The sequence below is a fragment of the Lupinus angustifolius genome, chromosome LG15, assembly GCF_001865875.1.
Source record: "Lupinus angustifolius cultivar Tanjil chromosome LG15, LupAngTanjil_v1.0, whole genome shotgun sequence".
Lineage (NCBI taxonomy): Eukaryota > Viridiplantae > Streptophyta > Magnoliopsida > Fabales > Fabaceae > Lupinus > Lupinus angustifolius.
The window spans coordinates 20,090,721-20,118,240 of record NC_032023.1 but is presented as its reverse complement, the minus strand read 5'-3'; the positions used below and the strand labels follow the sequence as shown (position 1 = coordinate 20,118,240).

General features: G+C 31.6%; 2 protein-coding genes and 1 long non-coding RNA gene across 4 annotated transcripts; 2 read left to right on the top strand and 1 right to left on the bottom strand.

Annotated features, from left to right (window-relative positions):
• Nucleotides 13,030-13,757, top strand: LOC109328475. Its single transcript, XR_002105439.1, has 2 exons — nt 13,030-13,252; nt 13,422-13,757. It is a non-coding gene; the product is annotated as an uncharacterized LOC109328475 (long non-coding RNA).
• On the bottom strand, nt 13,650-19,429 carry LOC109328473 (probable E3 ubiquitin-protein ligase RHG1A). 2 transcript variants are annotated; one of them, XM_019561955.1, is made up of 8 exons: nt 19,201-19,429; nt 16,703-18,455; nt 15,734-15,784; nt 14,774-14,872; nt 14,490-14,630; nt 14,265-14,400; nt 13,974-14,202; nt 13,650-13,784 (listed from the first exon to the last, which is right to left on the bottom strand). In XM_019561955.1, the coding sequence occupies exons 2-6, from the start codon at nt 18,362-18,364 to the stop codon at nt 14,269-14,271; spliced, it is 2,085 nt and encodes a 694-aa protein (XP_019417500.1). In that variant the 5' UTR covers nt 18,365-18,455; nt 19,201-19,429; the 3' UTR covers nt 13,650-13,784; nt 13,974-14,202; nt 14,265-14,268. The 2 variants fall into 2 exon arrangements, with proteins under 2 accessions (XP_019417500.1, XP_019417501.1); XM_019561956.1 differs by lacking the exon at nt 19,201-19,429 and adding an exon at nt 18,816-19,073.
• On the top strand, nt 24,063-26,832 carry LOC109328692 (protein CYPRO4-like). Its single transcript, XM_019562272.1, has 2 exons — nt 24,063-25,759; nt 26,325-26,832. The coding sequence occupies exons 1-2, from the start codon at nt 24,170-24,172 to the stop codon at nt 26,604-26,606; spliced, it is 1,872 nt and encodes a 623-aa protein (XP_019417817.1). The 5' UTR covers nt 24,063-24,169; the 3' UTR covers nt 26,607-26,832.

Below are 27,520 nucleotides of genomic sequence, written 5' to 3'. Positions count from 1 at the left end.
GTTTTAATTTGTCCATGTATAATGCCGTTTGGTTATGCTCTTTTTTTAGAAAAATGTTTATGTTATTTACATTTTCATATTTCGGCTTTAGTTAGTCTCATAGGGTGGAAGGACATTGTCTGGTAGCTTCAGGAACATTTATATTTTGGAAAATCTATTTTCACCTTTCGAATATAATGTATGTGTTATACTGTGTTGGATAACAGCAAGTACTCAGTGTGATATATATCTATTTAAGAGCTACACTTAAAATAAATCATTGTTATTTTATTGTTAATAAATAATTTCTAGAATTGATTCAAGTCTTAAGATAATAGTCTACTAAAAATCCAACTTTTAGTATTTCATTTGTGTCACAATCAAAGTAAAAAGTGACATTTAATTAAAAAAAAATCATAAAATATAAAATATTTTTTACATTACTTAATGAAATGTAATTAGCTTAGGACATGAGAGTATAATTTTTTTGGACATATGATCCTCATTTCTACCCTATATCCACTTTAAGAGTAGGAATGAGGAAACATAAGCAAAGTATTAATCCCAATATCTTTAATTATAAATCATTTTTATCTAATTTACGCAAATTAAAGAAATGAATAGAAATAGCTATTATTCTCAAGTTTATAATAATTATCTAAACATTTCAAAATTACATATACATCGATTTAAGGAAAAGTGAAATGTTGATTCGAATATATAATATAATTATTAAAGGGATATGTGATATGAATTATTTAATACTATTTATATACATATTAGTATATTACATAACTATTTATATTTAAAATAATATTTTTCTAAAAAAATGTGATTTATAAATAGGGAGACCGTAGAAGTATAATAGAGAACATAAATAAAAAAAACATGTTCCAAGAGAGAATATGTGTCTGTCTGTCTAGGTCTCTAGGACTGTAAAATAAGAGCCTTTCAAGACAAACCCGTGACTCTCTCTTTCTGTGTGTGCATATGTGTTTGTTATACAGGAGGCTTCTCAGTTCTGACATTCATCCCGTCAATAAATCAAAATTGTTAATTTTACACTTAGCTTCAATAAGATATATATCATATTATTGTATGTTAAAGGAAAAATGTCATATTATATTATTTTTTCCTTTACTTTTGATGTACTTCTTCGTGAGAATCATAACCTGCAAATACCTACAATTCACACACAAGAGTGACGATGAAGCTGCACAGCAATGCTTCTATGTTTCAATCCTCTACAAATTGACCATTCCACCCTTCTTCAACTCTACTACAGTCTTTTTCTCCACGATTTTAATTGTGAATTGATCTATAATAACAAGACTCTCTTTTTGGTTTCAATAATGACTAAATAATTATGTAATCGAGGTATTTTCCCTTTTGTAGCTTTCTTCTTGTTATTTATTGTCAACATCAAAACAGTAACTAATTTCGAATCCCTAACATCTTTCTATTGCAAATCTCCATCAGATACAACAAGGGTAAAGGACACATCAAACTATGTGCTAGGAATTAAAGACTGTTCTAGGTGACTACATTTCTTCCTTCCGTTGCTTCTATCATAATCTTTCTTAACCTTTTTCTTCTTCTCCGTCCTTCTTTTTCATATAACAACAACATTGTATACTATTTCAAACTTCAAAAGTGTGTGGTAGAGACGTACGCATCTTTTGATACAATGGAAGTGAGAGAAAAAAGGAACGCAATAAATGAGTACAAAATTGAAAAAAATTACCTTTTTCTGTTTGCAATTTTTTTAAGAAATATTTATGCATATTTTCGGTATAAAAATATATATTCATTTATAATTTTTGAAGGTTTAATGATGATTAAATATAAATTTTAGATGATACAATGATAATATATAAAAATATTATTAGAGAAATAGATGTATATAGTAATAGTGTAAGAGTTTTTAAATAATGTAAATAAATAGTGACTAATGAATTAACTGTGTATAAATTTTTACATTCTTAGTATATAAATATTAAACTCAAAATATTAATATATGTTTTCCGTTTTAACTAATAACTACTATTTATCCATTGTTTTCCACATAATTAATTACTTCATTATTGGAAGGGACAACCACGAATCCTGAAATTAATTCTTTACATAAAAGAGTGAAAGATACTATTGATAATACCAAAAAAAACTAATTAACTACTTCCTCCATTACTTAAAAGTTAATGTTTAGAGTTATTGATGTTGATAAAAAAATAATTAAATGATATAAAAACATCATATCTTTTGACTAAAATATCTCAGTATTATTTCACACAATCAATCATATTAATCATTTTCAAACATAAGTTATACATCAAATTTCCAATAAATGATGTGTATTACTCTCTTCATTCTTATTTTTTGATGTTTAAGGTTATAAATAAAGTTTAAGAAATTACTAAATCATATAAAAATTGATTAAAATAACATCATTTATTAAATTGAAACTAATTAAAAAGAAATGGAGAAATATGAGTGAAATAATGCAATGAAGGCTCATAACTTAGACCCATAAACAGCTCCAACTTAGACCCATAAACACAGCTCCACCGTTTATTTCGTAGCTTCGTACCTCTAGCTCCAACTTAGACCCATAAACAGCTCGGCTTCTTTTTACTGATATGTTCAAGTCTCTTTCCCAAAAAAATCACGTCTTCAACTAATAGTTTTTTTAAAAATAATATAAAATATTAATTTATATTTTTTATATTTATTTTTCTCAATTAATTAATATATTTTGATTGGTTTGGGGATAGCAATAGATAGGCGAAATCTCCATCCGTGTTCAGGTGATTGAATTATTGGCTCTAAAAGTTCCCATAAATAACTGGGAAACTTTTAACAGCTTTTCCATTACACTTTGTATAATAATGGCCCCAAAACAAAAGATTTCTTTTACTTTTGGTTTTTATGCTTTTATCCCCACACACAGCATGCATGACCTACTCGTGCACCAACCTTTTCAGGAAAAAACGGGAACTCTAATAAGCAAGATAATACATGTAAGGTATTTGGTATCTGAAGTTACCTTATTATTCGAATAACTTAAGTTAAATTTGTTACTAAAATATTCCCATTTAATTGTATTTTCTATCAACAAAAAGATAACAAGTGTTGCATAATTATGAATAATACCTTTGTAAAAATAGACCTAATTTTAATCACAATAACCTAAAATAACCATGTTAATTTCTTTCATCAATTTCTATGACATAAATAAAATGGTCTAATCGGATTTGGTAAAAAAAAGTTGCTTGAAAACCATGGCAAAGTATAGTGGAGGATCCAAATAATTATTAAGATGTGAAGCGCGTCCATTATGTGATAATAATAAGTGAAAGTAAAAGTGGGAAAATGATGACTAATTATTTTCTTAATATGTATGATTCCAATTTTTGAAAAACAAAGCAAAAGTGTCCCTGTTCCCCACCAAAATCGTAATTATTTCTCACTTTACATTTTTCATCGCTATCCTCATGGATCAACGTGAGTATAGTAGATTAGTAGTACTAATTAATTAACGATTTTGTTATTTATAATACTCAAGGCATTGTTGAAAACTATTTTATCAGTGTTGTTAAAACCGTACCGACTATCAAACCGGTCAGGGTACTGGTATAGTGGTACAGTGGTTCAGTAATTAAACCGCATGTCGGATAAACCGGACATACCTACTTATATTTATATATATATATAAACCTATAACAAAAAAATATTCCAAATAGGTAGCTCAAATTTATAATTAATATTTATAATGTACTCAAAATTCACTTAAATAAAAAACTTTAAGTTTTTAACAAATTCAAAGTCTAAATTAAAAAACATATATCAAACCAAAAGTATCACTTAATAACCGCAAAATATAAATAAATGACATAAGTTTACAACTCATTCTACAAAACAAATAAATTTGGAGTTTTAACATTTAACACCAATGAGTCAAAGTTGTCTCATATGAATATTATACTTTTCTACAAAATCCTACAGTACTTCAAGATTACACAAATGTCACGTAAGGAACCAAAATGTGTAATCTAAGTATGTCTTGGGAGTATGTGCCTTGAAGGGTTGAAGAATGGTTGGAAAGATGCGTTACCTTCTAATGAATTTTTAAGTTTTTAAGTTTTTTTTTAAAAAAAAAAATATGTGTATAAACCGGCCGGTTCACCGGTTTTCCGGTTGAACCGGCCGGTACGATACGGTTTTAATAACTATGTATTTTATTATAAAGTTTTGTTGAAAAACCAAAAAATTGTATATCTTAATTGTTAAATGTACAATTTTTTTAAATTGACTTTGAATTTTTGTGTTCCTTAAACAGTAGTTAAGTACCCTATTAAATAATTAATATCTTAAAAGGAAAAGAAGAATGTACTTCACTGAAAACAATTCAAAGGAAGCTATGATTTTGGGAAGTGATTTAGTACTCATTATCTGCCTCATGATTTGGCAAACTATAACATGCCTAACCTTCCTTTGGTGAGCAACAATATTAGTTATTTGGTTATTTAGAAATAATATTATATTTAATTGATTAATATACTCTTCTCTTCATCAAATCTTAGAAATCGTGAGGGTAAAATCTTCCTTATGGGTCAATGAACAAAAGGGTAAGGCCTCAATAACTTGCTCAAATTATGTCTCAAATTCCTTACAATGTTTTGTATTTATCCTTTAATAACCATCAAGCTCTTGGACTAACTTTACATTTTTAATGCATTTAATAATATTACTTTTGTCAACAAAAAAATTCGAATAATAAATTTAGAATTACCTAATTCTTTGAAGAATTAATTATACAATGTATAATCTTACAACAATTGTAATGCGAATTTCTGAACTATAACTTCAATCATTAAATACACCTAAAAGATTTAGTGCAAGGAAACATATCATTCTTATTATGAATACCAAATTTTGTTATTGTTAGAGATTTGTGATTATTTTTGTACGGTAAAGAAATATAGTGATATACAATTGGATTAACTAAGAGTAATCACAAACATTTTTATTTTTATTTGGGTCAAATATATTATTTTATAATTTATTATAAATTACCATTAAATAAGAAAAATATCTACTTTTTTCTCATAATAACAACATCATTTTTATTTTTATTAGAGACCCACAAGATCTATCTTTTTTCTACATCTATTTTTCTCCTTATTTTATTTTGACTAATAACAACAACAAAATATTTTTATTTAAGAATAAAAGTTCTAAAATAAAAATAACACTGTGAAAAATAATGTAAAAATATTGAGTTGAAAACAGAACAAGTCTAAGCTTTAGATATAAATCTATTTCATGTGTCTAGTATATTCTGAATTTTTTAGAGTGAGGGTTAAAATATGGAAAAAGAAAATGTTACAGTTGCAGCTAATTAATAAAGCTGGCAAACTTCAAGTCCCAATAATCAAATGAGAATAGAGAATGAGTGGTTTCTCGTTCTTCCCCCAAGTTTTGATGCAAAGAAAAAAGAAGAGAAGGAAATGGATGAAAAGTTCAAAACCAATGTGATAACTACTATCTGATAAGTTTTAAACAATCATGCCACCCTTATTTCTTATTGTTTCTTCTTCTGTTGCTTTGTGACCTTTTCTTTAATTCCAATGCTTCCTGATTCTTTTGCTGTACTCTTCTGCATTATTGCAGCAGTGCCTGACATGGACACAGTAGTGTATGTACTACTCTTTTTTAGTTTTTACTTTCATGAATCTGTGAGTATTTACAACTCTCGTGATTCTTCTTTTGTTTTTTTCTCTATCATACCATATAATTATTACCACCACCTTGTTCCCTTTTTCATGTTACATGCTTATTTATGGGAACTGTGGAAATTTGTATATCATTTTTTTTATCTCACTGAGCTTGCTGAACCACAACCAAGAAATATATCAAATCATTTAACGTGTTCACAGTGTTTGCGTTTCTAATTAAATAGAATCTGACAATATCTTTAGAACGGGACCGGGTAAATTAAGAATTTCACAGACATGGAAAGTTGTATTTGCTGTCATGTTTTTACAGTCAATATTAAGCATCTAGATTAATCAATCTTCTTGTCCCTTGAATTTTGTCTAGTGTTGACCCTTTATTTAGTAAGAGAAGCTTTTGATGGTAAAGCATGTATTTAATTTGCTGGTTTTTGTTCAGAAAAAAGGGTTCATAAGTTAGTAAGACGAACATGTATCCTTCTTGGACTTTTGCTAGGGTTCTTGCATTTAAATTTTATACTCTCGTTGGGATGATCATGGTTTACAGTAATGTTACATCAAACATGTGACAACATTTCTAGATCTTTGATTTTTTTATATAAATTACTTAGTTATATATAAATAAGATTTTTTTTGATCGGGCAAAAGGGAAGGATTTATTAAAAGAAGAGATAATTATAAGAGAAAAAGAAGAGAAAAAAAGAAAGAAAGAAAAAGGCTAAAAGCCATTATAACACAGTATCAAGAAAAGAAATAGGATTTGCTATCCCGTCCGAAAAAGTGATATGATCTTTGCCCATCTTTCCATTGATCCAAAACCAAGAATTAACCCTAGCGAATTCAAGAATTTTCTCAAGAGAGGGTTGAAGAGAATTAAAAATAAAGTCATTCCTAAACCTCCAGATAGCCCAAATGGTAGCTAACCAAATGATATTCCAACAATTCAAATAACGCCTGTGTGATATTATGCCTATATGATTATTAAAATGATGAATGGGATGAAGAGGAAGAGTTGTGTGAATTTTCAACCAATTATAAAGAAGCTGTCAAACCGAATAGGTAAAGTTACAAGAGGAGAAAATATATTGAGTAGTTTCAGCTTGGTCATTGCAAAAAGGGCATAAGATTCCTGCTCCAGGTGTTATAGAGACTCCCCTCTTGAGAAGAGCGTCGACAGTGGGAATCCGATCATGAAAAAGTCTCCAGGCAGAGGCTTTTACTTTTAAGGGAGTTTTTGACTTCCAAAGCACACAAAGATGGTTAATATTATGAGTTGAAAGTTGTTGATGATGCTAAAAGAAAAGGTTATAAGCAGATTTGACCAAATATTGATTAGATATAACTGATTAGAAATGATCATAAATATATGGAGAATCAACTATGATATCCAAAATTTACTATAGTAAAAAATTATATTGATATTCAAATGATTCATGATGTCTAGTAAAACTACCCACATAATATGATCATGTATAAAAAAACTTAACTAAGATTGTGTGCTTTAATTTATCTGGTTATGAATATTGCATGCTCAAATATGTTTGCTTTTGAAAAATAATACATGTGTCCTAGACCTAACAAACTACTAATATTACGATTCTTTGTTTAACTATTAGATAAATATTTAGTTTATATGCATTAATTACACATGCATCCATGTAGTGAGTTTTGTTTAAGATATAAAGTTAATGAATATAATTAAACTAAATTTTTAGGGTAAATGTAATTTCCATTAAAAAATTTAGATTCAAATAATAATAGGATTGCAATTGAAAAACAAGAGATGTACATGTTTGTCACTACAACATCTCTAACACACCAAATAAAATCTTCATTCTTATTTGAGTCTCCTACCTTATTTTATAATTTAATATAACTTTTCATAAAATAAGAATAATATATTTTTTTCTCGCAATAACAAATATTATTCTATCTTTATTTGAGTCACACAATATTTACATTTTCCCATAATATCTATCTTTATTTTTACTTATTGCTGCCAACAAAATTCACGTAACAGACAAATAAACTGAGAAGCCTCTCTCTTCTCTGGCTGAAGAACCAGAAGATTCTATTCTAATTTCTAAAACACAGTGAAAGTGAAGTAACCCACCTCCTTTCACATGGCCACCCCTGTACCTTTCAATAAAATCAATTTTGTTATTATTGGACAAAACTTCAATGGGAATTTCAAGGAGTCACAACTTCAGAAACCCCACCGAATATGGATAAACAATAAATGCATCATATTTAAATCTTTAATTCTGCACACTAAAACGTTGATTGTATCAGATCATATCTTAAGCTACTCAACATGTTATGTTAATGAAGAAATATAGAGATACGCTTAAAAACTAAAAAAAGTTATATTTTCTATACGACAAAACTACCAAGGTTTTTCTTCTGTCTCTTTTGTCCGATTCACTGACCCTTCTTCAATCTCCATAAAAAACATATTTTTTATATAGAGATATTTACATGCATGTTAAAATAGAAAAATAGAGGATGCCAAAGAGAGACAGCTAGAGATTCGTTAGGGGTGTAAGCACTTTCAAAATATATTCTTTATTGATTAATTGCAATTTTATAAAATAAAATTATGATTAATTAGTTGAGAATATACCTACACAATTTAGAGCGTCAATTGCCATAACTTATAAACGTTGTTTTAATAGTAAATAAGAAGGTGCCTAAAAAAAAGTTCAAATAATCAAAGTCCCTTTAAGGATTCAGTTTCATACAATATTCCTTTGATTGGAGGGTCATGAGGGGCTATACATATGAATATGAATCGTAGGGTGAAATTATTTATCATAACTAGTGTGTAGAAGGACTTTGTGGATGTCCACTCAGTTTTTGTTTTGATCATCAATTAAACTTTACTAATGAAGAAATAAAAAAATTATGTGAACAAGTGATGTCTCTATCCATTAAATCTTTAGAATTGACATTGCAAGAGATAGTTTAACCGCAAGTCTTCAAAAATGATTTTATTCATAATATGCTAAATAATCTAAATAGTAATAAACTAAAGAGTCACCCACAATTTCTATTTTATACAACTAATTATTCAATTTATATATATATATATATATATATATATATATATATAATTTTGTATAATTACAATGTTTTTTTTTGTATTTAAGTTAATTTTTTTTGTTTTTATTATAATGTGCAATTAAAAATGTGAGAAATAGTTTCAACTTGTCATTAATATTTTAATAGTGATTACTGATGATTATATAAATTTGAAACAGATGCACCCTAAATTCATGGATCCATACGACTTCTACGTGAAATAAAAAAGATCCTTCTATACCCAAAAAAATCATTCTATTACGTGAGATTATGAGATATTCTTTCTCCGTACTAAAGAATAGAACTAGAATTATATGAACATTCTACCAACCTAACCAAACACTCAATTTTCTCATTATATTAGAACAAAAGCAAAATGATGCGTTAGATAATCCATGTGATGTGATGTTAGGCATAAGAAGTTCACTGTTTGAATCAAGCTTTTAAATTTGATTGATGATTAAAGCACATTGGCATGCATAAATGCATGGCTGACCTGGCATGTCTAATTATGGGACCCAATTATATTTTTCCGCTACAATTAATACACAAACTCCAACCAGAATTTGCTTATCACCTTTTCTCTTCGTGTACAGTACATTTTCCTATTTAGTTGGCAACTAATATAGAAGTGGTTGAATATTTGTATTGTTACAAACAATTTTATTATTCTCATGATTATACCAATCAACAAAATCGTCAGAAGTTGTGAAGTATGATTTGGCTCACAATAATTTGATCAATCTAACTTGCTAGGAAAGATATTATCTTCTAGATCATGTAGCAAGTGAGAGGCAACAAAAGTAAAATCTTAGCTTTGAATTATCGGAAAAATAACATATTAGCAATGTCCTATCCCGTCTGGGTTATCAATCCTTGCGTTTGTCTTCTAAATTAGTTTTAACCTCCGTCCCCTTCAGACCTTGCACTTCCTTTTTTTTTTACTTTCTTATCTTTGTTTGTCTTTTGTAATATTTACTACATTCATGTATATCTTTAATAAAATTGTGTTTTTGCAGATAAAAAATGTTGTTAAGCAGAGGGGTGGGAAATAACGGGGAACATAAAGTCTCTTGAATCACATGCACGTCACATTCTTTTTCTCCTTCTCCACCCCCTTTTCTTCTTTTCATACTGTGGTTGATCAAGAGAAAAAACAAAAATAAAGTTGATTAGCCAAGAAAAAAAAGCATAGGATAAAAGGGGAATGGTAAATTCCACATCCACATTCCATATTCCTCAGTTTGAAGGTTGCTACATACACAAACACACATATATATCTTCCTCAATCCAAGGGATTTCTATGACATATTCAAGCTCCTTCATATGTTATGGTCCACCACGTTATCATTGCATGCATGTAGTTGAAAGACCCACTTCTTTCATGTCCATAACTTTGTAAAGTGGCATTTGCTTAAAGTGGCATTTTTTTCTGATGCCAGCCAATGATGCATGATTATTGCATGTTTTATGGCACCCGTTTCATCAATGATGCCTTTACCAATTATAATGTGTCATTCAATTAAATAAAAAAATCATAAAAATATAATTATGTTAATTGATGTAATTTGATTGAATAAAAATAGGAAGAAACAAAGTTTCTTAGACAATTGATCTCTAATTCTTCATTGTAACAACTCACTCACCAACCCATCTCATTATATTATGATCATCAAATTTTGGTGAAGTACTTAAAAAATGAATCACCAAATCAATCCCATTATTATGTTGTGATCGGAAAATCATTAGCCTTGTTCGATAGATTCGAACTATATAAATAGTTCCCTGAATCTCTTATCTTAATTACTTATCCTTTTTAAAACATAATATATGTTTGTTTTGAGTATGAAATACATACTGATGGCCCACAATTTATTTTTGATATCCTCTTTATTTCTTTAGAAAATAAACATGATTGAATTACTCACATTTTATTGGACCCAACTGCGAGTAGAAAATTTTCAACTACCGAGAATTTCTATTGTTATAGAGACATGAAAAAAAGTAGAAAGTTACAACTTAAATTAAAACCTTAGTTATTAGCCATTAATTTTTTCCACTTATATCTATTTCACTTATCCTCTCATATTACTTTATTGAATAAACCCAACATTATGTGATGCTAGAAATATAGTTGCCACCCAATTTTCCACCGAAAAAAGTAACACTTTTGGCTGAGTCAATTATGTCTGATATAAAATTCTTTTTGCTAAGTGATCGATAGTGATGCTAGTCTTATTCGATCAACCAGGAATTCAAGTTTTCCCTCAAATGCGATTATTCTTTCAAAATTCTCTTCCCCGCTTATAAATTACATAATGTATAGTAGGTTGGATCGAGCGACATCAATATTAGCCCTTAAGTCAAATCCAACCAAGTAAATAAAGGGTCAGATTGGACCAATCGGATTGAATAAAAAAAACATGTTTCAATCCAAATTACAACCTTATTTTTTCCACAACACTATATATATATATATAGTTCATTACATAAGAGAAAATCAAAATAGTTTAATTGTACAAACAATCTACAATTAACACTAGGGCACTCAATCTAAAATATAAAATATTAACCTATAGTTTAATCTTAAAGTTATCATATACAAATGACAACTAAAAACTACTCATTACTCAACACTGCAAAAACCAAAATGGAAAATACTACAATACTTCAATTCTCCATTGAACATTTTCTTAAATAAATTTCAGTCCTTAAGTTGTGATTATGCATCCTTCAACACCATAAACATAAACAACTATAAGTTGTTTAGACAATAATTTGTAAAGAAAGGATACATTGTTAATTTAATACATTAAGTTTTTTTCTATTTTAAGTATATGTAATTGAGTTAATCGAAGAATTGAAATAAAACCTAATGCCCGATGCTTATTGTTATTATTTAAGTATACAAGTTAACTATTTCCCTAGGTGCAACTTCAAGAAGCAAACGAAAATTAATCATGTCATTCTCAAATTGACAGTATAAGACGGAGAAAAAGGATAAGGACATGCACGTACGAATACTCGAGGTACCATTTATGCATAAAAATTTAACATCTATGCACTGACAGTGTAAAGTTTTTTACTCTCTCAGCACATTATCTACCATTGATTTATAAAAATTTTGTTTAAAAGTCAATGGTAATTAACGTATGAATGGTGGAGATTCGCTGACAGTATCAAAAACACGTCAGTGTATATATATTAAATCTTTTAAAATATAGGTGGCAAAAAAACAAATGTTCCATTTACGTGGGGTGGAAGCTTTGCATAAGAGCGCAATATCCATCAAAAGCTGAAGGTGTGGGCATAACTAGCTACATGGTTCAGGTTAAAGAAGGAATAATAACTTTAACTGCAAAAGAAAAAAGATACATATTGGAGAGTCCAAAGTAAATTAACAAAGCAGTACGTATGAAAATTAAAAAGGAAGCAGTGATACAAAGTGGAAGGAAGCATACCCTAGAGAAGCCTGGTGACATCACCCTATATATCATAAGGACAAAGTTTGAATTCAATGTGGAAATCACTTGGGTAAGTAATTTCTTAAGAGTTACAGTTTGTTTGAAAGTTAAAATTAGGGGGGAAAAAAAGGAAATGAAAGATTTGAGAATTATCTCACGAGTATATTTTATGACCCTTAAACCTTTCATTTCTCATCTTTTCTCTTCAAAATTCAGCTTTCAAACTAACTTTTAAGCAGGTCTTTAATAATCGTAGTAAGTCCCAAAATTTAAAAACTAATTTAGTTATGTATCCTAATAAATAGAAAAGAAAAAAATCATTTCTAGTACTAGTACCGTAGAGATAAGTTCCTAGTTTCTACATTTAAAGGTGAAAGTGTATGACATTACATTTAAAGAGTAAAGCTTTTACTTTTTTTCATTTGTTTTTATGTACTTTCCTTCCTAAAAAGGTATATTGACTCTAATAAGATGAACTTTTGATAAAGATAAGAATGAGAGATAAAGAAGATTTTGGGAGGAAAAAAGGTAAAGGGGGCATGAATATGAGAGGACTAAGATTGATGAGGTGGATTTTTTTGCAGTGGGAGATATGGTGGAAGTGGAGAAGGAGGTGAGAATAATTATAATAAAAATAATAGATTGCAGAATTGATTGTTATAATGATGGACGAAGCATATTCACTTTCCTATTTGTCATCACTTTCTATGGCATGATTAGGAAAAAGATTCACCAATATTCTCCACATAGTTACACCAAACCAAAACTAGAATTCTTGTGCTTGCCTAGAATTTCTGCACTTGTTGCAGAACAGGAACTAGTTGTGGCTGCTGAGGTTGATGTTGAAGAGAATGTAGATGACAATGAGAATATGGAAATGTGGTTGGGGCTAGGGTCTTATATGATGGTGAAACCGGAAGATCGCGAGGTTATGGCTTTGTTTGCTTTTCGACAAAAGCCGAAATGGAATCTGCTCTTGCATCCTTGAATGATGTGGTATACTGATTGTGCATCTATTGTACACTCTATTCAATCCATTCCTTATTATTGGTTGGAATTTACTTAACACTCACTAAATTTGGAATGAGTATAAAAGAATGTGTTGCTACACTGCTCCTTGTGCAATCATGAAATTATGATTTTATTGATTCTTTATAAACTTCAGGAACTAGAAGGACGAGCAATGCGTGTATTCTTGGCTGAAGGAAAACGTTCACAAGGTTAATAGAAACTTGGGAGGCTTTATGATACACAAATGGTGCCAAAGAAATGAGAATCGAATGCATTTATACTCATCATGATGCACCTGCTTCAGTTTGCTGAGGAATTCTTTTTTCATTTCTTGTTGTCTATAAATTATTGAGCCTAAAATTGCTGCTATATTTTCTGTTAACATTTCTGCTAATGCTAACATTATTCTCACTTAAGTCATACATTATGTCACGTAATCTAATTCATTGTAACAATTGGCATGGAATATTCAGCACCATGAAGATGTAAAGTTTTCTAGCATAGTTGAAATAAGCAACTTCAAATACAAATTTCTCATATTGCAAATAAAGTTGGTTTCAAAGTTAGTTTTTAGACAGATAGTTTTATAAAGAAATATTCTTTTGCTATCATTGATTTATTAATTAAAAAATTTGATAGTTGAGATTCAAAGATGAAAATGAGTACAATGAAAACTTTGATCTTGTTGTCTTAATCATAACACAACTTTGATACCACTACACAGCACTTCCCTACGTGACAAGCACAACCAGTTTTCAATACCCATGATTGTTACTTTAGAATAATAATTTATTATAATTGTTACTTGAATCATATAAACCAAGTAACCATTGGCTTAGATAAATAAACAAAATGATAATTATAAATTAGGGGAAGGGCAGAGGGAGTTTTAGTCAGAATCAGCTACAGTTTAAGGAGCAATTTACTAAACTACAGATAGAAAAACAAGGTATGCTATTTTTATGGTTTAAATAAATTGTGCCATTTTTCTTTATATAATCTCATGTTGCTAAGCCTGTTGTCTTACAAATAGGGCACATATTCTTATGCATCAGCCACTGTTTAATACAGTTGCTATGGAAATCGTGCCCACAATTGAGTGTACCAATATCATCTCCATCACCATAATTTTCCTGCATATACAACATGATTCAAGACATAAGACCCATGTTGTGCACATGCACATGCATGTAAGGGTCAGAATTCAGCTAGTGAGATTTACCTGACAAACACAACAGGGTTCTGCATCTAGCTGAGATCCTGTTTCAGCTACATACTTTTTCTGTTTCAAAAGTTTCAATATGGTTTCCTCACTCAATCCAGTACTTACATTTCCAATGCGCTCTTCCAAAGCTAATAACTCCTATATAATCATAAATGTTACAATATATAAGAAACATTAAAAGGAAGCATCAATTTGAAAAGTATGCAAGGGATAAAATGAACAAACTAGTATGGATATATTCATACTAATCTATGTACCCTAACTTAGAAATGAGATTTTACCTCATAAGACATGTTATCTACATCAAGTCGCATATCCCGGTGTCTGTCGTGAATATCAGCCCTTCTAGAAAATACTGATTGGTCAAGGATCATAACATCCTGTGACAAAATGAAAGCATGGATCTTACACCATATCCACCAGCATATTAAGTCAAAATAGCAAATAGCCAATCTAAATTCATATACAAAGATTCATATATTTGGCTAACTTCAAATTCTGATTTTTTTTAATATGAGGATAGGGGGTCTGAAGTTGATTGCAGAAGGAGTTCCCAAAACCAGTGGAAAACCACTGAAAACTATAACTTTCAAGTCCACCCTACGCTATTCTCATCCAGGGATGAATGCAAGGGATCCCCCTCAGCACAAGTTAAAAATTTCGATAGACTTCCATACAGATACTACATAAAATGGAGTTTAGCCCACTCCCCCACGAGTTGAAAAAATAAAGTACAAGAAACGGCTTAGAAAGGGCCTCTCGCAACACAGCCCAAACATTAGTTGAATGCCCTAAAATTAAAATCACAGGATTAGATTCTACCATATACAAATTTAGAAAACAGGTATGATAGGATATATGTACAGGCATCACCAACCCCTAGAATTATTTAAGTGATACTATCAAAATATAGATAAAATTCAACTTCTATTTAGGATATAGATTTACACACTTAAAGTTCCATATAACTCTAATCTCTATGATGCAGGACAATTTTCTCAAAATATAACGCATAAGATTCTTACTAAGTATTGCTCTATAGTAGAGTATACTTGAAAAGTAAACAGGATATATCTTCGGGAAACAGAATTACGATCAACATCATTCACTCAACCCTTACTGTTAGACATCCACAAGTAATAATAATATCTTTTGCATTAGAACTGAATCAGAACTGATCCAGCTTTGAAGCCATCATGGCAATACTGATTTTAATCGTAATTAAATTTTGAATAACTAACCTCAAATTGGAGGTTCCTAGCCCGACGTATACGACCCAAAGCATTGCGGAGCTGCACCAAAAATAAAAGGTCATTTGAAGGAGAACAATTCATGAGAGCAAATAAAATGCCTATAAAAAATGAGAACAAATAAAATAATGTAACTTTCAAGAGTATTACAATAAGTGGTAGTTAAAGCATTGTTTGGAGAAGGGAGCAAGAAGAACTGGCTTAAAGATTACATGATAACATAAGTTGTAATAGTGGTTTATTAGCCACCAAAATATTTTAATCCTCTTCGCTCATGCTACTTGTATCTTTTAGTATTCCATGGTCTGTGAGGAAGGTTTTGGACAGTGGCTTTATGTTAAATATTTATAGACCCGACTTCATTATTTAGACTTCACTTATAGCATTATAGGCTTAGACGCTTAGTTATTGAGGTTCAACACCCTTGGAGGATTGAGACTAGAGTCACTAGACTGTTAAAGCCAAAGTGATGCAATCAGATATAGTGTGATGATTCAGCAAGAGCAACAAGCCATAGCAGTAAATTCCAACCAAATTTACTCAGATCTAGTTTGCTTGACAGAAACCATTAATAACAGTTATATACATATATTCAAAACTCTACCATATCCAGCCATGTGCCTCGAAGCTCAAACAATTGTTCACATTTTTAGAACAAAAACAATAGAAAGTTCAGGCAAGGTTCATAAGAAATAACAACTAGGGGTTGAATTAAAATAATCAGGAATGATCATAGTGTGAAGTGTGAACCAAATGTGTTGGAATTGAAAGTACAATTTTTAAATAGGTGAGTTTCCACTTAAATAATTTATGGAACAAATGCTTGAATTTGAAAGAAAATGGAGTTAATCACATAGAGGCTATATGCCATCATACACTTAATACACTCGCTAAACCATTAAAGTTTTGTAGTAGTAAAAACTAAGATGATTATTGAAATGCAAGAGACGAGACACGGACCTCGGATACAATTCTACTACTTCCTTCACTTGCGACAGCCAGAGTTCGTAAAGAAGGGGGTATTCCAAACTCACTATCACCTCCTCGCCTTTCTAACCACAAAGCTGATCTCGGGTTTGCCCCAGATGATAGCACCCTCGGCTCAGATGTAAAAGGACCAGGGCGCAAGGAAGAAGGGTTACTGCTTGGACCTCCAGTAGCCTCAGAAGCAGGAGGAAACAAGGACCGACGGACATAGTCAGATGACCTTCGGGGATGCTGTGGAGGATTAGGACGCGAAGCCCAGGTTGAAGCAGATGAAGGATTGGTAGCTGAATTCAATGCAGTTGGCGAAGAAGAAGCAACATTCCCGGGAATGCTTAAATTTGCAATACTTGAACTTGAACCTCTAATTGCTGGGTGTTGAGCCAAATTTCTTAAATCAGTTGCAGGTGTAAACACTGGGTGTTCTACAGCATTTCTAGACATACTTCCAAAGCTTGCACCCTCTTGTGGTAGATTATCCCAGTCTGGACATATAATTGAGTTTGATGAAAGGATGTTTCTTGAACTAGAACCACCATTCCATCTATATGATTGCCTATTCCTTGGCAACGCAGGAGCCTGGATTACAGGTGGCTGGCTTGGAGGAATCACATTATCAATCGGCGGTGCTGTCCTCAAGTACAGAGAACTATCAACAGAATGAAACCTTTGTGATGTCGAAGAGGATAAAGCACCAGAATGCCTAATCACATTCTCAGCTATAAATGCAGCAGGAGGAACGGAATTTTGTGGGTTTGAAGGATTTATCCTCAAACGAAAATTCCTGTGCAAACTCTCTGAGCTTCCTGCAACATATGAACCGGGAACACTTTCAGAGGCTCCATCCCCCATGCCTAAGCCAAGTCTTGCGTTTAGCTGTTCTGCTGAAATAGCCATCCTTAAACTGTTCTGAGCGTTATCCTGGGTGGGAAAAGGGTGCCAAGCACTACCATCCCCATGCTGAGTGTAGCTAGAATTTCCAACGTCTGAAGATTGTCCAGCATTTCCTTCAACAGCCTTTCTTTTACAAGATACACGACGAGTGTCTAGAGAACAACCTGGCCTGCCGTCTGTATCTTCTGCCAAAAAGCCATTACTAGGTGGAATATGTTCATTCACTGATCTACTAGACTTGGGCAAGTTAGGCTGATCCAGATGTTGACTATTATCGCTGCCATTATCTGCTATATCTGAATTTGAGTTGAGATTCCGGGAGATTAAATGAGAATTGGAGCTACACATATATATGGGACCTGTATTGACATTATCCAGCGAAAGAGCATTGGTTGGTTCAAGGTGCCTTTCTTCTAGCCTTGGATCAGATAATGCACCAGCATTCAATGGTGAAGACCATCCAAGCTCTCTTTTCTGTTCATTACTGTTAATCTCATTCGGTGTATTACTGGAACTAGGCTCACCTAGGTTCCATTCACTTAAATTTTGCCATTCATGGTTTATAGAATTGACATAAACTGAGTTAATATCACTGGGAGAAAGGATATATTCAGGCATTTGATTTTCAGCAGTATTCTGCACATTATTCCAGAAAATCTGCTGATCCATAGTAGCATTACTTGATGTAGAACTACTATGAAAATCAATTGTTTCAGGCATGGAACCAAGTGCACCTCTTTGCATCGACAGAATCTGAGTTTCCCTAATGCGTTAAGTTAAGTATTAGAAAGAAAAATCCTCAATAAAGCAGCAAGCCATACACCAAATTGGCAGCCTGTTCAACAAAACAATAAAATGCTCGTTGGTCAGTAGATATTGAAAACACATCAGTCATAAAAAATTCTTTATCACGAGAACGAAACAATAAGTAACATCGAATATTGATCTTTTTGTTCTCATGCTCTCGACAATGATGAGATCAGTGCAACTAACACAAGTACCTAAGTATTCCTCCCCCTAAGAGGCAATCTGTGCATAAGGCAGATTCCAAATTATGCAACAAAATTATCAAACAAACATCATCTAACACATCAAATTCAATTTGGAACTATAGACCAAGTTAAACATGCTTCTTGTACACTAAGCTTAGTAGCTAGCACATAGAACATGTGTGAACTATCAAAATGACAAGCACCGCCATTGAAACCTCCTTCATCAACTAAAGAACCTTGGCGTACAAATCCTACTAATGCAACATGGCTCAACATTAAAGTCAGCTCCTTTTTACAAAAGGGTCATCAAAACTGAAACCGAAAAGAATAAAAAAAATCACTTTTTTTACAAAATCATCTCCAACATCAACAATACCAAATTGGGTTCAATCCAAGCAATTCAAAAGCAATAAAAACCAGCACAGCTCAATAACCAACCCTGCTAAGAATTCATAAAAAAACAATTTTTATAAACAAAATATGGGAAACTGAAAGTAGAAAAAAATAGTCGTGGGGAATGAAATGACCCAGTGGTATCAGAAGATAAGTGAATGAAAAAAAAAGGTTGGTAGAGTGGAAGAAAGTTACGGATGAAAGAGGAAAAGAAGGATCTAATTGGAAAACGAGAAGAGTGAGGGAGAGAATAAATAGAGAAGAAAATCAGAAGCAGCAATGTTGAATGGTTTTTTTCTTTTATTGGATTAATGATTGTTCTCTTTACCTACCAATCCTCTTCTGATGAGAAAACAAAGCAAGTGAGAAAAGGTGAGAGAACAGAGAAGAAGAATAAGAAGAAGAAACAATGAGAAATGAAATGAATGAATGAAAGAAGATATCAAAATCAGATAGTATACATTAAAACCGAAATGATAAATAATGTAAAATGTATGCAGTGATAGTGTAAAGATTTATACATATTCAATGCATCATCCACTCTTCATTTGTAATAATTTATTTAAAAGTCAACAATCTAAAATGAATGGTGGATGATATAGTGAAGTGTAAAATGTCGGTATATATACAACATATTAGACGGAGTACGGAGTTACAACTAATTGCAATACATCCGGAAAATAATTCAAATACACGCCCGTTATTATTCAAGAAAGTAAAGTGTGAGTATGTTCAGAGGTGAAAAAATAGATATTATACTTTATTTCTAATGTGTTCTCTGCTAAATTAAACAACATATCATTTTACCCTTTCATTTGGAATAGTAATAAATATATATTGAAATTTTTTATGTATAAAAATACTAACACCACAACAATAAGAAACAAATTTAAATATCATCAAGGGGTCATACACTTGATTGAAGTGTGTGTTGGCTTTTTAATAAAAAAACAAATTGCATTTGTCTAATCTAAAATTAAAAAATTAGATCCAATATTCATATAGTTTTTTAGAATATAATTAGTAATAATTATTGTGTTAGAATGTATAATAAGTTTAATTGGGATAAATGTGTACCATATAATTGTCATAACAACTAAATTGAATAATCTAGAACAATTACAATGTCATCATTTAGGCATTTACTCTTGAGAATATTATAGTCATAAACTTCATCTCATATAGATATTTGAGAAATATCTAGATCATATATGCTCCTGATATTATTCACTCCAAATATTATTATAATTGAGATATATATATATTCCTACTATACCTTGATGACTATCAATTGTCATAATTCTCACTTATGATCCCACATGAATCAACACAAGTTAGTTGTGACCCTAGTTTTTCATTTTCTTAACTTAACAATAAGTATATTATAAATATTTCACTAACTTAAAGCTATTTTTTTATGAAAAATCAAAGATTTAGTAATTAAGAATTGAAATATTATTTTTCATTAACAATGGAAATATTAATTTTCATGCAATTCTTTATTGTTATTATATTGGATTATATCCTCCAAACAAAAAATAAAAATGAAAGTACACATGGTTTTAATTTTTTTTGTATTCCACATGTATCCTTAAATTGAAGGTAATTATTCCAAACTGAAAACATCAATAGATATATGAGGTTAACTCTTTTAGTGAATATTTTTTTATCAACAAGACTCAAACTCGAAACTTTACTTAAGGAGAATCAAACATGTACAAGTTGAACTGTTGGTGCATGTTTTTAATTTGTTGTAGTATCCAAGGTCCATAAAGAAAACATATATCTACGGCCCACACGTGAATTACTTGTAATTTCCCTGTTTGTTACTTTGATTCTCCCTTGGTTGTGCTGTTGCCAAAAATGTTGCTGCTTTATGGTATAAACTGATTAACTATTTTTGGACATTAGTTTTCTCACCTCACCTACTCATGTAACTCCTCTATGATCATTTGTTTGGGGAAACAGTATGACATAAACAGTAAAGAAATACAAATTATAAGACATAATAGCCTCATAGTATCTTTTGTGTCTTTGGGACACAACCAAATTATGTATCAGAATGATTAGAACAATATATCTTCCAATGTGAATGCATATAAGCTTCCCATGCTTTTAATTAACATAATTTACCGACACTGTTTGTTTGGTATGAGTTATGACAACATACCATTCGATCTGAATAAAAATAATGATGCTTGAACATTAGAAGAAAGAATAATAATGTTGTAGATTCTTTTTCTTATGAATAAAAATTTGTGTAGCGATTGGTAGCAACAAGTGTTCAATTTTTGTTTAATATCTTATGATCTATAGCTAGATGCATGAAAGAGACAATGAGAAAGTTTATAGTTACGGATAGAAAATAGAATGATAAAAAAGCAAAGAGATAACAAGATTGCTTTACAAGTTATAACAACATAATGGCTTCATAGTGTAGCAAATAGACCAAAGAATCAAAAAAGTATATTCATAAATAATAACACGACTTTTGTTTGGAAACTGGCCACCTTATTTGGCAGGAACAGCTCTTGAAAATAAAAGTCACACATGTCCTAGACCATCTACAATATTGAAATACATTTTTTTGTCCTTAAATGAGTATTATTTTATATTTGTGTATATATCTCAACAACAGGCAAAATCATTTATATTGGTACAATTCTATTTCCGTTCTTAAATGGACTTACAAATTTAATCTACATTTATATTTTTTTTTGTAACAATTTTTCTATTTTTTAATGTTGACTCATAATTTTAAAAATAATATTTATTTAGTTTACGGTTGTGACAAGAACAAGAACTCTCGAATGATAAACTTAGCCAAAGATTTTTTTGTTAATATTATGGTACTATTATCAAGTCAAAGACAACACGCCTAATAATCAATTCACGCAAGCAATTTGCAAGGACGTGATTTTCTTTATCAATTATCTAAAATCATCCTGTAGCATATTATTTTTATTCCAAACAACATGATTGGAATCATTCAAATCTGATCAACATGATTCGAATGTTATAATTTACGAGAATACTAAAATGTAAAATTAAAACCAATTGAAAAGCCCTATCATGTAATTCAGTCTTGATAAAAAAATGTCTCTTTAATTTCAAAAAAAAAAACTTTTCTAATTAAATAACTATGCCTTATTATTGAGCGAGGAAACTCCAATAAGCAACTTGTATACGTGAACAAAAGAAATGATTCTTATTATGGAGAGGAATTAATCGCTATCCAATACATTTTTTTAAATAAAAGAGACCAAAAAATGTCTTCCACTGTTAATTATGCAATACATGTTTTGGTATAAAACCTTATTCTATAATGAATTAATTATGGTAGTTCATTTTAACAAATATCATTCACATTAATCAAATATTTGCATGGTTTATGATACATTGAGTGATAATTACAATCACAATATGTATCACTCTATATGTTATATGTTAAGTGCCAAATTGTAGTAAAATTATACATGATTTGTGGGGCACTTAGTATGCATTTATGTTATAATTGTGTACAATTCCTGATAACTTAGTTAATCTTGCTCTGTTTAGGAATTTATTGTGTTTTTGTTGTTTCAGGTTAATAAATAAAGAAAAGAGGAGAAAAAGAAGAAGGGTGAAGATTCTGAATACTGCAAGTCTCGCCTAAGCGAGGAAAGAGTCGTCCAAGCGACAAATAAGAGAAAAAGCACCAAAATACCTGATGCTTATCGCTCAAGCGAAGGATCCTCGCCCAAGCGAGGGGTCCTGGCTCAAGCGAGGTAATGGGCGATAATTCACCAATTGCTTCTGTTGTTCTTCGCTCAAGCGAAGGACACCTCGCCCAAGCGAGAATCTTTAGCTTGGGCGAGAGTATGGAAGTTGGAAGTAGAAGTAGCAGTTTCAGGATGGAAAAAGGCACTCACTCACTTTTAGAAAAGAAATCAGGCACGAAAATAGAGAGGAAGAAGATAGAAATCGTGGAAACGATTCTATTACACACTTTCTTTGTATTAGTTCATGATTTAGGCGTTATAATAGCGAGAATGAGTGGCTAGTTCTTCTTGGTTGGGAATCGAAATGTAATCTTCTTAAACTTTTGTACTCCTGGATTCAATTTTATCTTAATGTTATTTGATTTTGGAAAGTTGTTCCATATTTATAGCATGATTTCAATTAACTACTGAATTCATGATTAAAGGTTCAAGTTTAACTGGGACTAAATCTGAATTGTCTTTCTTCCTACATAATTGATCTAGGGATGGACAATGATGTACGAACTGCTTTTACATTTTGAGTTTAATGTTAGTTAGTCCTCCAATTATCTAAGGAATTGGAAGTTGGGTGATTATTTAGGAATGTTACATTCAGGGGACTGATGTAATTGATTTATGAAAATGTACGGCAAATTCAGTAATTTCACAAGTTATTAAGAATTGAATCCATGAATGTATAAAGGGAAAGAATGATGAGTTTCGATCCCGACCATTTTGTTTTATTATCTAAAATCGTTTATTCAAGTTATTATTATTCAAAACCAATGCAAATTTATCAACCAAATATTGTACATAGTTGCTCAATTGATTCTCGTAGGAATTAGTATAAATTCACTCCGCTCCCTGAGGACGATAACCTGGTACCTTACCGAATTTTATTACTTATACGATACGGTACACTTGCCGTTATAAAAATAGCTAAAACTATGAGATTGTAATTAGTTAAAAAAATATATTTGAGTTAAAATTTAATTATTAATTATTTTTATAACTAATCAATCTTGATTTATGACACATTGAGTGACACAAATTATAGAATAAAAGATGTGCTTCCATTAGTTTGATTGATATAAGTAAAACTTTTTATGGGCAATTAGTTGCACCAACATAGTTCATCACAGTGAACATAATGTTAATGTTAGATCTTCTACATTTGTATAAAAACTGCTATAGTTTGATTGATATAATAACTAAAAATGCTCTCTCCTCCTTTATACACAGTCAATGAAGTTAAATATGAAAATGATATATAATATAATAGAAAAGATTGGGAGAGTTAATTTTTGAAAACCCTATCCTACCCTAACCGAAACACGAAAAGTTCCGTTTTCAAAATTTGAACTCGGCGCTCTCTTCCATTATTAATTTGATCTCCGAATGAAAATCTAACATAACAGTTACTAATGGGTGCTAATCAAAGTCAGCAAGATTTACTAGAAAGTTCCGACGATGAAAAAGAAGGTTCAAGTTCAACTTCTGACTCAATAATCAAAACTCCACCATCCCTTGATGACGTGGAATCCAAACTCAAAGCTTTGAAGCTTAAATACTCTTCTTCAACCATCACCAACCCTAACGCCGTTAAGCTTTACCTTCACGTTGGTGGCAACACTCCCAATGCAAAATGGGTAACCTCCGAAAAACTCACTTCTTTCTCTTTCGTCAAAACTAACAGCGTCAACGATGAAGATGAAGATCAAAACGAAGAAGATGAATATGAAGTTAGGGATTCTGAGAATTTTTGGGTTCTCAAGGTTGCCTCTAAAATTCGATCTAAAGTGAGTGTTGAGATGCAAATGAAAATTTTCAGCGACCAGCGACGCGTTGATTTCGTTGCAGGTGCTGTGTGGGCTATGAAATTCTTCAGTGAAGAACATTGTAAGGGTTTTGTTACTCAATTTGAGAATTGTTTGTTTGAGAATACTTACAATGTTGAGGGTAATGAAAAGAACAAGGTTAAGATTTTTGGAAAGGATTTTATTGGTTGGGCGAATCCGGAAGCTGCTGATGATTCTATGTGGGAGGATGCTGAGGATAGTTTTTCAAAGAGCCCGAGCCCAAGCCCGGTTAGGCCCACACAGGATTTGAGGGAAGAGTTTGAAGAAGCCTCGAATGGTGGAATTCAGAGCTTGGCTTTGGGTGCATTGGATAATAGTTTCTTGGTTAGTGATAATGGGATTCAGGTTGTGAAGAATTTTGCTCATGGGATTCATGGGAAAGGTGCTTTTGTTAACTTTGCGGATGGATACCAGAGCAAGGGTTTGTCATCGGCTTTTGTGACGCCAAAGAAAACACTTCTAATGAAGGCTGAGACAAACATGCTTTTAATGAGTCCGAACACGGGGAGGCAGACGTTTCATTCGACGGGGCTTCATCAGCTGGATATTGAGACCGGGAAGGTTGTGACGGAGTGGAAGTTTGGAAAGGATGGGACTGAGATTACAATGAGGGATATCCACAATGATAGTAAGGGTGCTCAATTGGATCCTTCAGGATCAACTTTTCTAGGGTTGGATGATAACCGGCTTTGTCGGTGGGATATGCGTGATCGCCATGGGATAGTTCAGGATCTGGCTGGTTCGTGTAACACTCCTGTTTTGGATTGGGCACAAGGGCATCAATTCTCAAGGGGAACTAACTTTCAGTGCTTTGCCACCACTGGTGATGGTTCTATTGTTGTAGGTTCTTTGGATGGGAAAATTAGATTGTACTCGATCAATTCGATGAGGCAGGCAAAAACAGCTTTTCCTGGCCTTGGCTCACCTATTACTCATGTTGATGTTACTTTTGATGGGAAGTGGATTGTGGGTACAACTGATACCTACTTGGTTATTGTATGTACCATCTTTACTGACAAAGATGGAAACATGAAAACTGGTTTTGCGGGACGAATGGGGAATAAGATTGCTGCCCCAAGGTTGTTGAAGCTTAATCCACTGGATTCACATTTAGCTGGAGTGAATAACAAATTTCATAATGCCCAGTTTTCATGGGTAAGTACACATTCTCTGCCTCTGCCTGCTTCGTTGTGATTGTTTCGGCTCATTTAGTATCCTTGTACACCTCTTCTGCCTTTATTTTTTTTTAATATAGCCTAGTCTGTAAATTTGTGAATTTTCATGGTTTCAGTTGTTATTACATTTTAATTGCAATACAAGAGTTTGTATTGCTTCAGGGTATATTCTGTCATTTAATAACTTTTTCTTTCATTAACTTGCTGCCATGCTCTTATTTCATTTTTTAAACCGAAGCATGGCTCTTGAATCTGTTAGTGAAGAACATTATCATAAAGTGATTGTAAACTTCTATGTATGATTTATCATTGGCATCATATTTGAATGGTGTCACTGTCATCTATTACAAGTCTTTTGCTTCAGCTAGAAGTTATCTAATGTTAATATTATCAAGTTATTAACAGTGCCTGTTAATTGCTTATTCGATTTATATTTGATTCTGATGTTTGCTGAAAACTTATAGAGATCATGACTTGTTGAGAAGTGGAGTTTTAATACTCTTGTAGGAATATGTATAATATGATTTCTTTTCTTGGTTGCTTAGGTGACAGAGAATGGGAAGCAGGAGCGCCACATTGTAGCCACAGTTGGGAAGTTCAGCGTGATATGGAACTTCCAACAAGTAAAGGATGGTTCTCATGAGTGCTACCGTAACCAACAGGGTCTAAAGAGCTGCTACTGCTATAAGATAGTCCTTAGGGACGATTCCATTGTCGAGAGCCGATTTATGCATGACAAGTTTGCAGTTACTGATTCTCCTGAGGCTCCGTTGGTAATCGCCACTCCAATGAAAGTTAGCTCATTCAGCATATCCAGTAGGAGATGATACTGTCAACACTGCCATTAACCTAATGACAGCCATTTTAGTTTAACTAGTAACATATCAGACAATTTGTATCAAACTTTTTTTCCCCATTTATGATGTCTAAACTTTATCTTGTAGTTGAAGGGGAAATCACATGTAGCTGTCATATTGTACCAAGATATTCTGTTTCCTTTCAAGTTAATGTTGGTAATTAGTAGGTTCCAGAATTTTATCATTTTCATCTGAATCCTTTTTTTTCTCCAGAGTTGCTAATCCCACTAATTTAGTTTATTACTTAAACATGTGGGAGGGTCTACTCAGAGTAACCCTTCTCCATTGATTTGTGTTTTTGAACTTACCATAGGAATTGAAATGCTCTGAAAAATCTATAAGATAAGGTGCTACCTCAGGCAGTAGAAGGCTAAAAAGCTAAATTTTATGGCAGTTGATTTCTCTATTTTATCCTCATCTAAATATTTAATTTCCTCTCTTATCCTTTATTCACTCAGCAAACCCAATTATTAACCACCCATTTATTATATTTAAAAAATAACAGCAGATATTTTTATAAAAATAGAGGTCATTTTTTTTAACACCAAGTTGGTTTCACTTCTTAATAAATCATCTACTTTTTTCTTAAATAAAAAGTGTAGGTTATTTTTTAAAACTAGTTGAAAAGTATGTTGGGGCGAAACTGACTTATCAACAGCCTATCTAGTTTCTGTTAAAAAAACTTTAGGCAATTTTTTTATTTATTTTCTGAGTAAAATATGTATGTTAATGTTATTAACAATACAACGTTATTTTAATTGACTTAGTAAGATACCACTTTATTATGAAGCCGGTGCAGTAAAATACGAGTTTGGTAAGACAGAGACACTCATCATTGTCCAACTACTTTTAATTGCCAACTTCTGCTTCATGAGTTGGGGCTC

Excerpts from the sequence above, each read along its gene's own strand:
- LOC109328473 (XM_019561955.1), bottom strand. The coding sequence starts at position 18,364 with ATGCAAAGAGGTGCACTTGGTTCCATGCCTGAAACAATTGATTTTCAT. Across the intron at positions 14,873-15,733 it reads CTAGGAACCTCCAATTTGAG|GATGTTATGATCCTTGACCA; the intron begins GTTAGTTATTCA and ends ATTTTGTCACAG. Across the intron at positions 14,401-14,489 it reads AACCCTGTTGTGTTTGTCAG|GAAAATTATGGTGATGGAGA; the intron begins GTAAATCTCACT and ends TTGTATATGCAG.
- LOC109328692 (XM_019562272.1), top strand. The coding sequence starts at position 24,170 with ATGGGTGCTAATCAAAGTCAGCAAGATTTACTAGAAAGTTCCGACGAT. Across the intron at positions 25,760-26,324 it reads ATAATGCCCAGTTTTCATGG|GTGACAGAGAATGGGAAGCA; the intron begins GTAAGTACACAT and ends TTGGTTGCTTAG.